Source organism: Channa argus, chromosome 18, assembly GCF_033026475.1.
Source record: "Channa argus isolate prfri chromosome 18, Channa argus male v1.0, whole genome shotgun sequence".
Classification (NCBI taxonomy): Eukaryota; Metazoa; Chordata; class Actinopteri; order Anabantiformes; family Channidae; genus Channa; species Channa argus.
This window is the reverse complement of record NC_090214.1, coordinates 1,057,020-1,070,757: the sequence shown is the minus strand read 5'-3', so window position 1 is coordinate 1,070,757 and position 13,738 is coordinate 1,057,020. Positions and strand designations below refer to the sequence as shown.

General features: G+C 42.8%; 2 protein-coding genes across 4 annotated transcripts; one reads left to right on the top strand and one right to left on the bottom strand.

Annotated features, from left to right (window-relative positions):
* The first annotated feature begins 129 nt into the window (after positions 1-129).
* LOC137104193 (dual specificity protein phosphatase 26-like) lies at positions 130-7,796 on the top strand. Its single transcript, XM_067485109.1, has 4 exons — positions 130-1,095; positions 1,209-1,387; positions 2,559-2,770; positions 4,151-7,796. Exons 2-4 carry the CDS (start codon positions 1,209-1,211, stop codon positions 4,360-4,362), a joined length of 603 nt encoding a protein of 200 aa, XP_067341210.1. The 5' UTR covers positions 130-1,095; the 3' UTR covers positions 4,363-7,796.
* Positions 7,797-9,301: 1,505 nt separating this feature from the next.
* On the bottom strand, positions 9,302-13,533 carry ppiab (peptidylprolyl isomerase Ab (cyclophilin A)). Of its 3 annotated transcripts, none has more exons than XM_067485110.1 (5): positions 13,328-13,533; positions 12,323-12,353; positions 10,714-10,802; positions 10,329-10,501; positions 9,302-9,636 (listed from the first exon to the last, which is right to left on the bottom strand). In XM_067485110.1, the coding sequence occupies exons 1-5, from the start codon at positions 13,394-13,396 to the stop codon at positions 9,501-9,503; spliced, it is 498 nt and encodes a 165-aa protein (XP_067341211.1). In that variant the 5' UTR covers positions 13,397-13,533; the 3' UTR covers positions 9,302-9,500. The 3 variants fall into 3 exon arrangements, with proteins under 3 accessions (XP_067341211.1, XP_067341212.1, XP_067341213.1); XM_067485111.1 differs by lacking the exon at positions 13,328-13,533 and adding an exon at positions 12,524-13,264; XM_067485112.1 differs by lacking the exon at positions 12,323-12,353 and having other exon boundaries at positions 13,328-13,461.
* Positions 13,534-13,738: the final 205 nt, after the last annotated feature.

The following is a 13,738-nucleotide window of genomic DNA, read 5'->3' as shown; positions in this document are numbered from 1 at the left end:
CTGAATGTGTTTGTTGTAGCTGTGCACTTCTGTACAGAGCTGCTATCTAACTAGTGCAAGTAAAGTTTTGAGGTAGTTGAACTCTAGGATTAGTTTCAATCCACCATATTCCAGAAGGACGTGTTGTACTGTTTCCTTCAGTATCTGCAGCTTTAAGTAACTTTGCAGATGCAATTTTTTTTATTTTAAATCTAATTTACTATAAAAAGCTTATTTATTTTCTGGATGAATCATCTCTCGGTACATAACATGGATGGAAATCAGCTCCACTTCTTCAAATTCTTTTTTCAAGTTGAAATAAACTACATGCTACTAATTACACACTGTAAATGCTTCAGTAAACGTAATTTCTCATGGCGTTAATCTCAGTTGTTGGTTTAAAGAACATTGAATTTGATTCTGTTGACATGAATAAGTTTGGTCCAGATTTCCGCTTCATACAGAAGGTGTCGCCAAAAGCCAATTTCTCCTATGTTGTTTGTTTCCACCAACATTTATTTTATTAATTTCTACTAAAGGGTCAGTGAGAAAAATGACTTGGTTTTCTTTACCGTGATTGCTGGAAACGGGATTATCTCCTTATTTTGCTCTTAATTAACAAGAACCGAAGTCATTTAACCTTTGTGCTGTAAAGTGCAAAGAAACATTTGAAGGTTAAAAATCAGAGACAAAGGGAAAATAACGCATTAAATGCAGGACTCGACTTGTAATTCCCTGATTGAACCGTGAGGTGGAAACAAGCTGCAGCACTGACTGAGCCATGAGCGTCATCTTCACCATCTTCAGCTATCACACATAAAACTCTCCGCCATCACTTCAGCAGCAGCTGGACTGGAGACGCTCTGTCTCCGTCGGGTTTGGTCCCCGACATGTGGCTGTAACAGAGGAGCCGTGTTCGCAGACTCGTGTGCGTCTTCGTGGGGACTTGTTGAGGCGCAGCTGCAGGTGAAGCGGGTCCGCAGCATCCTCTCCATCCTCCCACAGCAAGGAAAGGAGTCAACATGGCCGCGGAGCAGCATCACTGAGACATGTGGAGCAAAACACCGCCTCTGCTTTTCAGATCATTTTCAGTCGCTCACCAAAATAAAGCTACAGGTATTTGCTGGCTAATCGAAAGTTTTATCCGCAAGAATTCGCCTCTTTATCAGTGTCTTTATTTTTTTTATTGCTTTCATATGTCTTATCATCTATCTGTGTGTTTGGTCCAGATGGCGTTCATGTCCCGGTTCTCCCGGTCCCGCAGCAGCTCCAGGTCTCCGAGCCGCAAAGACTCGGATCGGGTCTCCGCCAACCTGAGCGTCTCGGAGCTGGAGAGGCTCCTGTACACGGGAAAAACCGCGTGTAACCACGCGGACGAAGTGTGGCCGCGACTCTACATCGGAGACCAGTGAGTTCACATGGATTTACTGCTCATCGTTTGTCCTTTTTGGGGGACATGTCCACAACTGTTACAGTTAATACACGCTGGGGAGTTTGTGCTTATTTGGTATAAAACGCGTTGGTGTTTCTGGCTCCAGCCAAGTAATAAAAATATGAGATTAAAGAGAAGAGAAAAACACGCACAAGATGATTTAAGGCCAAAAATAAAAGCAGTCCTGCTCATCCTGCCCAGGGTCGTGGGGGGTCTGGAACCCCTGGCCAGTATCCCAGCTGTCTTACGGGCGAGAGTGGTGTCCACTCTGGACAGGTCGCCAGTCTATCGCAGGGCCATAGAGAGACACGCACAGACAGACAGACAGACAACCATTCACACTCACATCCACAGGATAGTTAGTCACCAATCAAACCAACATACATGTCTGTGGTCTGTGGGAGGAAACACAGGAAGAAAACACAAAGTCCACACAGAAAAACTGCAGCCAGGGATTTGAACCCACAACCTTCTAGTTGTGGCAGCACATACCACTTCAGTCATTCTCCAAATTATCTCCACACAGACACTGAAGCCAACAATCACAATTAGTGTCTGTCAGTCTGCTACCTGGTTCAGCTTCCTGTCCCAAAGAGCTGTGTTGACACATTGGGACATGTGTCTTATCACAGAACAGTAGATGAAGCTTTTTGCTCTGAATCACCATAATTCAGTTTTCACACTTGGTGGTTGGTGGTTGGTTTACTTCACTGTACAAAGTTATAGCAGTTCAGAGCATGCGGAGCGTTATGTGTTATCAATGTCCTGATGAGGGACAGATTCTGGTCTGATGAGACAAAATGACACTTAAGAGACACGTCTGACAAACACGAGGGACTGACGGTCCCTGCAGAAAAACACGGTTAGGTGGAAAATACACTGAGTGACAAAAGATCTTCCACAGAGTTATGAATTCAGGGTGTGAATACTTTTGAAAACCAGAGGTTTCAGTTTGGGACTTTTAATACATTTGTAAACACACGTTCGATGAAGGGATCCGAATACTTTTTGGAGCACGTGCACACACCTGTATACAATCACACCTTTCTTAATTAGTCTGTGAGATGACACAGGGCTGAGGGACGCAGGCTCCCTGAGTCGGAATTGTCCTGATGTCCTGAGCTGTAAACCACTTCTCTGTCTGCAGAGACATTGCATCAGATCGTCGTGAGCTGGCCAGACTCGGCATCACACACATCCTCAACTGTGCTCAGAGCAAGTGGCGCGGCGGGGCCGAGTATTACGCCGGAATGAACATCACCTATCACGGCATCGAGGCTCACGACTCCCCGACCTTCGACATGAGCGTCAACTTCTACCCTGCTGCCGAGTTCATACACAAAGCCCTCACAAGTGGAGGTCAGTCTGTGAATGGTCATCTGTCCTTCAGAGGCTCGGAAAAAGACGTTTTCTGAGGTTATGACTCCAAATGTTATTGTCAGCTTATTAAAATTGGCTGATTTTGTTTGTTCATTTCTTGTGTTTTACAGTTTCTTAGCTACGGAAGCCGAGAACGGCCGTGGACACTATTGTCCTTTTTGTGCCATGACCTCGAAATAACGAGATCATAGCCTCTCAAAATTAAAGTTATTTAGCTTTATTTATCTCTACATTTATTTATTTATTCTCTTCCCCATAAGTGGTCAAAGTTACAGCTAAATGAGTTTGACAGTAAAAATCCTGATAAAACACATTAAATAAGAAAGAAAACTAACAAAGCAAATCAGTCACCAAAACATCCAACGTGTTAAAATCAAAAATATGTAAGACAAACCACAACTTACTATAATAATACACTTATTAATCATTAAAACAATCCTAAATACATATTTATACAGATTTAATATTTATTTCTGTTCCCAATATTTGTTTTCTTTATATTTAAATTTATATTGACATTTTGTGCATAATTTTAAATTATATATATCTATATAGATATAGATAGATCTGCCACTGTGTACTAGTACTCTTACTCTTACACTCTTAAAACCTCTTCAATATTGCGCCTGATGCCTTGTTAACCTTCACATGCTGGTTGAAGATAATGGATGAGGACAAAAGCAAAGCTGAACACAAACTCTGCTGAGCTAAAGTTTTAAGATCCAGTTACTAACTCACAAGAACATAAAAACAAAAATGATATTTGCGACTGTCACCTACAACAAGCAGGGTTCTGCGCAGTAACTAGAATGTTACCTGAAGTTCTCTTTGTTTTCCAAAGTTATTTAATCTTCATATTCCTGTGTGGACAGTCAATGTTGGATTTCGCCCTAAATCTGTGCTTTGTTTGTCTTTTTTTTTTTCTTTATGTCCTTCTCAGCGAAAGTTGCTCCGTTTATTAAACACCAGCCACCTATTTGTTTTGGCAGAAGAACACGTGAGAATTTCAATTCTTGCTGGATTTGTTAAACCGCAATGTATTGACGAGGATTTCAACTGTCCCCTAACTCTTACTAGAAGTGGAACCGTTGAGTACTTTTATCAGTGCTCACTATTGGCGAGTACTAAATTGTAAGTACTTGTACCAGAAAAAGTTGCATCAGGACAAACCTAATAGGAAAAAATATATAAAGAATTTGTACATTAAATGTTTCGTACATTTATTTATTGCCTCTTTAAATCAATTATTCCTAAATTAATATTATTTTCTATCGTCACCTTTGGGCCTCCCTGTTTTTTATTAGTATTTTTTTAGATTTAAACATAAATGTACATACTGTAATATCTGTGTGTGTGTAGGGAAGGTGCTGGTGCACTGCACCGTGGGCGTGAGCCGCTCGGCCACTCTGGTGCTGGCCTACCTGATGATCAGACAAAACCTGACGCTGGTGGAGGCCATCAAAACTGTCAAAGACCACCGAGGCGTCACCCCCAACCGGGGCTTCCTCCGGCAGCTCAACGGCCTGGACGGCATCCTGAGAGAGAGCCGCAAGACGTCGCCACAGAGCTGAACCCCCACCCCCCCCAACCTCCAACACGCACGTGAGGTAGCAGGTTACACTGAGGGACATAACAGGACCACGTTGGGAGGCAGGAGTGTTTGACTGAGATTATCTCGTTCACTTTTATTACGTGCGTTTAGTCCAAAGCAGGTGAATGAGGTCGTAAACATAAAGCCTAAAGCTGCACAGATCACAAACGTAATGAGCAGAAAAATGTTCCAGTATAAAAGTCCACTCCTCCTACTTCATAACCAAACTTCAGATCATTCCTCTGAGCCGTAGATTGGCTTCTAATGCAGCTGCAGCCGAGCTTTTAACAAAACCAGTGACTGCAAATGCAACAAAAGACATTTACAGTCTGATCTCCAGTGCAGGGCTTTCTACAACTCGTCCGACGTACAATACGTCTCAGATCACTGCACCAGTATCACGACGTCGGTCTTAACACGACTCGTTGAAAGCAGGTAAAATGTTTTTTTTTCTCTTACTCTAATGAAAGAAACAGTATCATCACTGCCTCCTCCACTAAAATCTACTTAGTGTGAACTCTCATCATCTGTTGAGGACTAGTCGTATGTTATCGTCGACTAACAGTCCAAAGATGATCAATTTCCAATGTTATAAAACAGAAAAGGACCAAATGTTTAAATACTTTATCCAACTTACGATTCCTATCAGTCATCCTGGATCATCTGCACAGAAAGCGATGGACTGACATGGTGCAGGCTTCGAGGAGATATGAGCTCTACTGTGTTTGGTTGTCAGCATGGGGGTTGAAGGTCAGCTGCTCGTATGAAGACTGAAGCTGGAATCGTTCCTCCTGTCGACACTTCTACTCCAGAAGACGCTTTATATGCAAATGATCCACAGTCCTCCATCTGTGGACAACATTAGGTTTTAACTCAGCACTTAGTCCCATTAAATGTATATTCTGCTAAATTGCAGCATTTGTAGCAAAGAATTTCTTTCTATTTTTACTACAACTAAACAGCGAAACACAAAGAGGAGGTTTTGTACTACAAAGACTTTGCTGAAGCCTTATTGTAGCTTTGGAAACGCGTTAGAAAGCTTCCGGAAAGTATCCAACTGGGATCTGCATGAACAGGAGGAATGATTACAGCAAACAAAACCCGCTTCAGTCTTCATATGGGCACCAGTTTTTAGGGCCAAGGTCCTTTGACCCCCCCCCCAGCCCTCAGAAAGAAGACTCTTGCTCAGCGATTCTTCCCTTCAGATTCAGTCTTTGCAGGTCTTCCCTCGACTTCTTTACATTCAGCATCATGAAGTGCCCTGAACAACTCACACTCTGGTTGTAGTCCACGTCTAAACCAGCACAGTTATAGGATGTAGCCTGACAATTATAGTATGTCAGTATTGTTACTATCTGTACACAGTTCTTATCAGTTTGGTGTTGATTAAGTTCAGTGTATTGTTTCAAATGATCAGCGTTGTGTGTGGTAGAGGACAGAGTTAAGCCCATTCGCACTGGCTGAGAGTAACGTTTTAACCCAGGTCAAATTAAAGGATGTTGGCTGTAATCGTCTGGTCCGATCGTTGCTCCGGACCAGATTTAAAACAGCTCGCTAATAGAAAACTGTTCCAGCTGTAACTATTTATTTGTTGGGGGTGAAAACCCCCCACAGACCTGTGCAGGGCAACTTAAAATCACCCCATCAGAGGTTTTTAAACATCTCCCAGTGACTGTTTACTGTCCGGACCAGTGCTCTGTAGTCTAATACGCCAGCACAGGTGTTCAGAGTAGATGTGCAGTGGGAGACAATACCACACATGTGCCGTTGCAAACAGCTACCAACTGCCTGAATGACAGGAGGGTCACAGTGTTCAGAGCTGCACTGGCAAAAGCGTTTGTGGTGGTGATGCTGAAATGTCAAGCAGCTTCTCAAGTGTTGTTTTGTGTGTGTTACTACTGACTATTAAGTGTTTCTTTGTGACTCGTGGTCTTTGTCTGTGCTGTCTGAACACCATCCTTATGGAGCACAGGTGGCACAAGAAGAGGTGGACAATGCTGCGCGTCGCACATCAGCAAAATGTCCATAAAACGCCGCGTGTATAGAATTGTACACGGAGATTTAGACAGAAAGATGAGATCTGGATCTGGGCTTTGCATAGACCTAGAGGCAGGAGAGCCACTGTTTACGCTGAGCTAACCTCCCTTTGGGTGGACAGTCCCCCCAATTACCCCAAAATGTCAAAAACAAATTGGTGTGTTTAGAATTGTGGCCTCAGAAAATAAGGCAGAGCTGCAAATGACTATTTTGACTTTTAGGGACTTATCTCACGATTTCCATCTGGGGATCAACAGACAGAGATGAGTTACTGAACAGGTCAACAGGTCAAAGGGCCCCTGGATCAGAGCCTCTGCTGGGGGCCACTGTTAGTATTTCTGCTCAGGAAGTCAGCGAGTGTAAAGAAACACCACACGAAACAAAGTGCAAGGTGACAAAAATGACAGAACTACAAAAAACATGTAACGACAAGAAAACTAGAAAAAACACTAAGCATCTGCAGAGAGACACAGTCATGTGGACACAAAATGTCCGACAGACACACAAACACAGCAGAAAAAGGACATAACAAAGAGACACTAAAATGTGCAAGGGGACCACAGAGGGACACTCAAGGTTGACACATAATGACCAAACTGACCACAAATCAACGTTGTAAATAGTGAATAGAAGCTTATTTACTACAATGCACATGAAGGAAAAAACCCACAATAACTACAGAGAAAAACAGTGTGAACAAACAGAGATGCAGAATTATCACAGAGGTGTGAAATGGCCACAATGAGACACAAAATGACTGTTAGAGACTAAAAACAGACGCAGAGAGAAGACATGAACACAGACGGTTACTAAATGTCCACAATAAGACACGAAAGAGCCACAAGAAGAGGAAATGATTGAATTACTCCAGAGAGATATAAACAGACACAAATCTACTGCAGAGACCAACACAGACCACATAACAAAAAGACAGAGGGACAAATGAGACACGTGACTATGAACACAGGCCAAATGACCAAAAGGAGACATCTTGACCAAACTGACTACAAAGAGACAAAAATAGCCACAATCAAACAAACCACCACAGAGAGACATGAGGAGGCCTTTTACAGACCTGAGCGCAGAGACCTGATCCAGAATCCAGAATCCAGAAACCCATCAGAGCTTTTGTTTGGATTTAATGAATGTGGAGGAAAAGCATCGTGATGTCCCTCTTCGCTGTGGTCCATCTGTTCCTGGTGGTTTTCTCACACACCTGAATTCTTTCCCACTTGTTTTTGTATCACTGTCTTTGAAGGAGACGTTGATGCCTTAATCTGTGTGTCGACTTTGGTTTGTAGACGTGTTTATCGTGAGCAGAAAACTCTCGTAGCTGTTACTCTGTACTTTTTAATAAATCCCCCTGATTAACCAGCAGTGATCTGTTAAGTTCATTCTTGAACTGTGGAAACTGTCACATCACATGGTTTCTGTGAGGGGAGTTCGTCTTTAGCTTTGGGAAAAGCAGGAACCAAACCATGAGGTTTAATAAACTGTGTATGATTCGCTGGTGTCCAGTTACAGAAATGTATGGAACTCAACAACTTTTAACCCCAAGTTGTCCTAAACAAATCCGTCTCCCTGCTACAAAATCTGTGACCAAAAAATGATGCAACCTTAAATGTGCATCACAATAAAAGTTTATTCACTGCATTATAAGAAGGTGGCTCTAATGTTTTTGGCTCCCTCATCAATTTTATATGAGACTCAATAAGAAACAGTTTCAATCTAAAAACTCCAATTAGAACCAGTGGTGGATGAAGTACTCAAAATACAAATACACTACTTAAGTTAAAGTAAAAAAGTCCATGATTAATATTTTACTTTAATTAATAAAAGTAAAAGTACTTGAGTACGTATTTCTTATCTCTTTCTGTTGACCAGTTCTGGTTTGTGTTTTTTTTGGGGGGCTCATTAACTAATCAATGATAATTAACATAAATGATTTCAGTTTTGAATAAATAGAGTAGTGGCATCAACAGTTTAACTAACGGCTCTGTGGTCAAACACTGAGAACATGCCGAGAGCTGGGAACAAGGTGAGGAGCCTGAACAAAGCACAGTGACACCAACAGCCCACAGCTCTGCTTCATCTCTCCACCTTCCTGTGTGCACGGCACCAGGATGGAGAGCGAGGCGGCGCAGGATCCGCTCTAACGAGTAACACATGGATGGAGAGACCAGCAGCCTGCACCTGGTTTGAGGAAACTTTTCCTGTGGAAATGATGGAATGTGTACAATAACGGGATTGTGATGTGTAAAGCAACATGATTACAAATGGAGTAAATGTCCAAAGTAGCTGTAATTAAATCCACTTAAGTAACTAAGTACTTGTGCTTCGTTACTTTCCACCACTGATTAGAACGTTAGAATTCACGGCAGAGCTGCTGTTCTGATCAGATTGTACAGTTGGTCATAATGTTACGTCTGATCGGGGTAAAATCATGGATTCATGATTTATTTCAGCTTCAGCTTTGCTAGTTTCTCCTCATCCTGAAAGTTCTTCAGCAGGTACCTACCACCTTCTCATTCTGGCCAATCAGATTTTGGGTGTGTCTGGCCCCTCCCCTCATTTAATGGCTGCTGTCCTTGAGCCCTTCAACATGTATCCCATTGTTTTCAGCAGCACACAGTGATGTAGACACTGGGATTTGTCACAGAATGATTTCTTTGTGTGTTGGCATCACACACGTGCAGCATAAATCAGGTTTATGATGAGAGTGAACGCTGCACAACAGCCACTGAGTGGAGCTCGACTTTGTTTTCTCCGGTTGATGCACGTTGACCTCTAGTGGCAGCACGTGTCAACGACAGTAACACCAAAAGAGAAAGTGAAGCACTTAGATGGAATTTATCTAACCCTGCAAAAATGTTCCTTTAAACTCTGGCATTGAAGTTTCTTTATTTACATTTTAATCGGATTTTGTTAACAAATGTCCTCAGAGGACAAAGTGCAGAGTACAAAATATGACACAAGACAGCAGACAAAGGTTTTCAGAGGAGAGGGGGCTTCACTGGCTGTTGTTCTGCTGCAGAGTCGCACCACCTTGAGGAGAAACGATGCACCCGACCGGGGAAGAGACTATTTCAGCTCCCCGCAGTCGGCAATGGCCACCTTGACTCTGGGCGTGCCGCTCTTAGTGCCTTGCTTCTCTATAGTCTTGACGACATCGATGCCATCCACCACGGTGCCAAACACCACATGCTTCCCATTGAGCCTGGAGGAGAGGAGGCCATTAGCAGGACAGAGGCAACATGCTGGAACAGGCTGAAAGTGTTGTAAGCAAAATGACCACATTCTGCACCATTCGGGTTTTAGGTGCTGCTCAAATAGAAACTTCGTCTGCTGTAAAACACTAAACTTTCTGAAAATCACAAAACCAGCTCGTGCTGCAGTGGTTGGTGACTTGGTTTGTAATATGGAAAGAAACTTCGAGCGACGTGCTTCATTTGTTTCACAGAGCAATGCAAAGGATGCTGAATGGAGGATTCATAAAATGAAAGCTCGCCCAGAGGTCGCGCTCGAATGTTTGTGAACCCTTAAGAATCCTCCCTATTTCTGCATAAAATCGACTTAAAGTGCAGTCAGATTTTCACAAATGTTCTAGGAACTAGATAAAAGAAACCGACAAAAAAAAGCCCTTCATTTGTTTAGTGTGGAAAATCAAATCTTAAACATTTGTGTAGCAAAGATATGTGAACCTGTGGCTTCAGTAACTAGAGTGTGTGACCCAGCAACTTCAGCTGAACCTTTCCAGTGAATACGGTGGTTATTTTACTGTGGAAGGAGGCGGCAGATGGTGGCGGTCGGGTCGGACGCCCGTCAAAGATGATCCATGAGTGCAACGCATAGTTTTTCTTTGTTATTAGCTTGAAGGAGATTTCATTGCATGCAGCTGTGTATTCTCACCAGTCGGTCGCAGCTGTGCAGATGAAGAACTGGGAGCCGTTGGTGTTGGGCCCCGCATTCGCCATGGACAGCGTTCCCATGCCCATGTGCTTCAGCTGGAAGTTCTCGTCAGGAAACTTCTCTCCATAGATGGATTTGCCTCCAGTTCCATTGTGGTTGGTGAAATCTCCACCCTGACAACAAATAAACAACCAATCCTGCATCATGCCAGTAAAGTTACTGCAAAAACGGACTTTTCTCTCAAGCTTTACTGTCATCAGGCAAAAGCAGCAAGGAGCTGACCGTCCTGTTGTTGGACTAACTCTTAAAACTTCAGGTTTACTCATAAACTTCTGCACAAATAAAGTGATATACAGCTGTAATTCATCGCCTAAACCTTTGGTACCTGGCACATGAATTTAGGGATGACACGATGAAACGTGGAGCCCTTGTAGCCGAAACCCATCTCCCCGGTGCACAAAGCACGGAAGTTTTCTGTAAAAAAAAAAAAAAAAAAAAAGACACAGTCACGTCGTCAAATATACGAAAGAAAAACGGAAAAATTCCTCTGATAAAACATTTGTTTCTTTCCAGCAGTGGTCTCCACCGGTTGGGGGTTTTCTCCCTTCCACTTTCTCAGAATCTTTGCAAGCTCAGCAGATTAGACAGGAAGCAGTCACACACACAACAGACCTGAAACAGTGTTATCTGCTGTCTGTTGATCAGTAGTGAGGGGCCATAATAAAATAAATCCACAGGTGGGGTTTGGGTCAGAGGTAGTGGAGGGTCTCGCCCTGTTCAATCAAAGGAGGCTTTAGTCATTTTACTGCCACCTCAGCTGTCCTTCGTATATTTACCAAGCTGATGTCAGTTTTATTCCAACGTTTTAGCCGCTGTATTTTAAACGCATGACTGGGCCAAAACATTACAACCACCTCTTCTTATAATCAAACCAATTTTTTAAAAGTACATTTCACCAAGACAATTATGTGCAACGTCAACTGTCTTCAAAATGTAAAAATGTGCAAAGTAAACAAGACTATTTTTCTATTGTTATTCTTTCCATCAAGGTAAAAATGGAACAGTATGTTTTATTAGCAACTTTGAATAAGAAACCGCTCAATTAAATTTACCAGGCAGGTAAAGTGCTCATTATTTGCAGTGTAATAATGGAAAATACTTCTGATTAGCTCCAAAGTGACAGATGCCTCTAATATAATAAAAGCCCGATAAATGTTCTGTACCATCTGCAAGCAACTACAGTCATAAATATGAATCTGCACATCTGTGGGACTTCACTGCCAAAGTGTTTCACATGTAATTTTGAAAGTATTTCATATGTCATAATATGCACTCATGCACATAAAATAATGTGTATGTGCATGTTTCACAAGTCTCCACAGTAATATGTAATATTATTTACATGTAAACCTAGAAACAACATAAACAATATTAAATATTACCTAGAGCTTAATAAGATCCAAAGTTTATCACCTAAGAGATTAAACATGTCCACAATGAAACATAAAGGAAAACTTAAGACAATTTAAGAAAATGAGGGAAAGTTCAAGTCTGGACAAGAGTTTTAGAAGATGCAGCTGTTTGGTGGTTTGATTGTGCAGCCACTGTCTAAATGAGCTCATATGACCATCAATGGCTATGTGGGACAGAATCACAGGGACTAATGCAGCCTCACTGCGTTACTGTCAGCCACTTATCTACAGTGTGTCAACGTGGAAATGACCAAAATCAGGAGTTGTTCTTGTTCTGCAGAGCAGTGGCAGCAGTTAGTAACATAGCTGTGTGTGTCACCGTTTGGCTCAGCGACTGGCTATTCAGACTCTTTTGATGTGACACCCACAGCCTCGACCCATATTTAGAATAAAATCTCAGCTGCGGATTAATGTGGACGCATAGTTTCCCCAGACAAACATGAATCTGTGCCTGAGCAGCAGCAGCTCTGTGGCTTCAGCTGCCTGCAGTCAGCTAGTGTTCAGGCTTCATTTGCAGCCTACCTGCCGTTTTTGGGACCACATCAGCCCGGAGCTGCAAAACACAGAGACTTACATAAGTGAAAATGCAACAGCACTTTAATACACACAGCACAAGCGGGGAGGTCTGGAGGCCCAGAGGGGGTTTGGGAAATGAAGAAATTAATCTGAGTACACAAAAACATTTAAACATACAATTTTCACGTTATTCTGTCTTTTTTGTACCTTTATTTCCACATCCGTCAGCCACAACGCTGACACCACCTGCCGTTTTTAACGTTGTGGTGCTGGATCCACACTGTAAAAACATTTTAGTTCTACATTTATTCAACTTCGCTGTTTCCCAGTTTTTATTGCTGTGTTTGTTTCAATTCTTCATTTCCTACATTAATACAGAAGTGTGAGATCCAAAACAACAAAAGTTTGGAGGAGACTGCTCATTTTTGGACTCAACAATATGGAGGAAAACTAACAACAAACACACAAAGTCAGTACAGACAAACTTGTTAATGCATCTCAGCTGATAAACCTACACATTGCTTCAGGTCTACAGCCTATGTGGGTTGTATGTCCTGCTTTACGTTATGTATGTGTAGAACAGCATATATAATACACCGTGGCATTATATTACTGAATAAAGTGTAATGTTTGTGTGTCCTGGACCAATCAGGTCCAACACTGCTCATCTGAGACGAGCTGCATCTCCAGTGATTTTCCAGCCTGACCTGCCCCTTCTAACTGCAGTCTCATCTGCTCCAACTACTGTGCAGCTCTGGCCGCTGGGCGTTTCCATCACAACGGAGCCATTTGGATGTGTCTGCTCTTTCCTATGTGTCTAGTTGGAAATCCTTTCTAAAAACGGTAAAACAAAGATTCAATTATATTTCTATAAAAGTTCAGTCAACGTGGAAGCCTGAGAGCTGCACACGAGAATGTGGCGCACTGCAGCACGTCTGCAGCATCTTTACAGCCACTTGCCACCTTTGAAATAACCTGAAGGTCCAGATGTTAGTGGGAAGTTTCTCTCACCTCCATTATGATCCTGCCGGCGCTGGCGCCATCAATGGTGATGTCAAAGAAAACTCTGGGGTTCCCCATGTCCGCAAACGCGCTGTGATGGGATGAAGACTGCGCTTCGGTGAATTTCTGACAACGCGTCAGACGCGCTGAAGCTATTTATAAGGCTCCGTGCGCCGCTGACGTCAGCGCGACCGACAGCCAATTACAGAGCGGACCAATAAGAACAAGCGTAACAAGCAGTCAGCTGCTTGGATGACGCCACGGCAACTCGGGAGGAAGAGCAGCAATGTGAAACGCGTCCGGTGCCGGTGAGCACAGCTGTACCACAGTACCTCACCCACCCAGCATAGAGATACACCTGCAAAGTAGTTATTAAATACTAGTACAGTAAAAAGTACATCCTCGCCCGCTCAATTAAAG

Excerpts from the sequence above, each read along its gene's own strand:
- LOC137104193 (XM_067485109.1), top strand. The coding sequence starts at position 1,209 with ATGGCGTTCATGTCCCGGTTCTCCCGGTCCCGCAGCAGCTCCAGGTCT. Across the intron at positions 1,388-2,558 it reads CGACTCTACATCGGAGACCA|AGACATTGCATCAGATCGTC; the intron begins GTGAGTTCACAT and ends CTCTGTCTGCAG. Across the intron at positions 2,771-4,150 it reads CAAAGCCCTCACAAGTGGAG|GGAAGGTGCTGGTGCACTGC; the intron begins GTCAGTCTGTGA and ends GTGTGTGTGTAG.
- ppiab (XM_067485110.1), bottom strand. The coding sequence starts at position 13,396 with ATGGGGAACCCCAGAGTTTTCTTTGACATCACCATTGATGGCGCCAGC. Across the intron at positions 12,354-13,327 it reads CCGGCAGGATCATAATGGAG|CTCCGGGCTGATGTGGTCCC; the intron begins GTGAGAGAAACT and ends TGTGTTTTGCAG. Across the intron at positions 9,637-10,328 it reads TGCACAGCTGCGACCGACTG|GCTCAATGGGAAGCATGTGG; the intron begins GTGAGAATACAC and ends CCTCTCCTCCAG.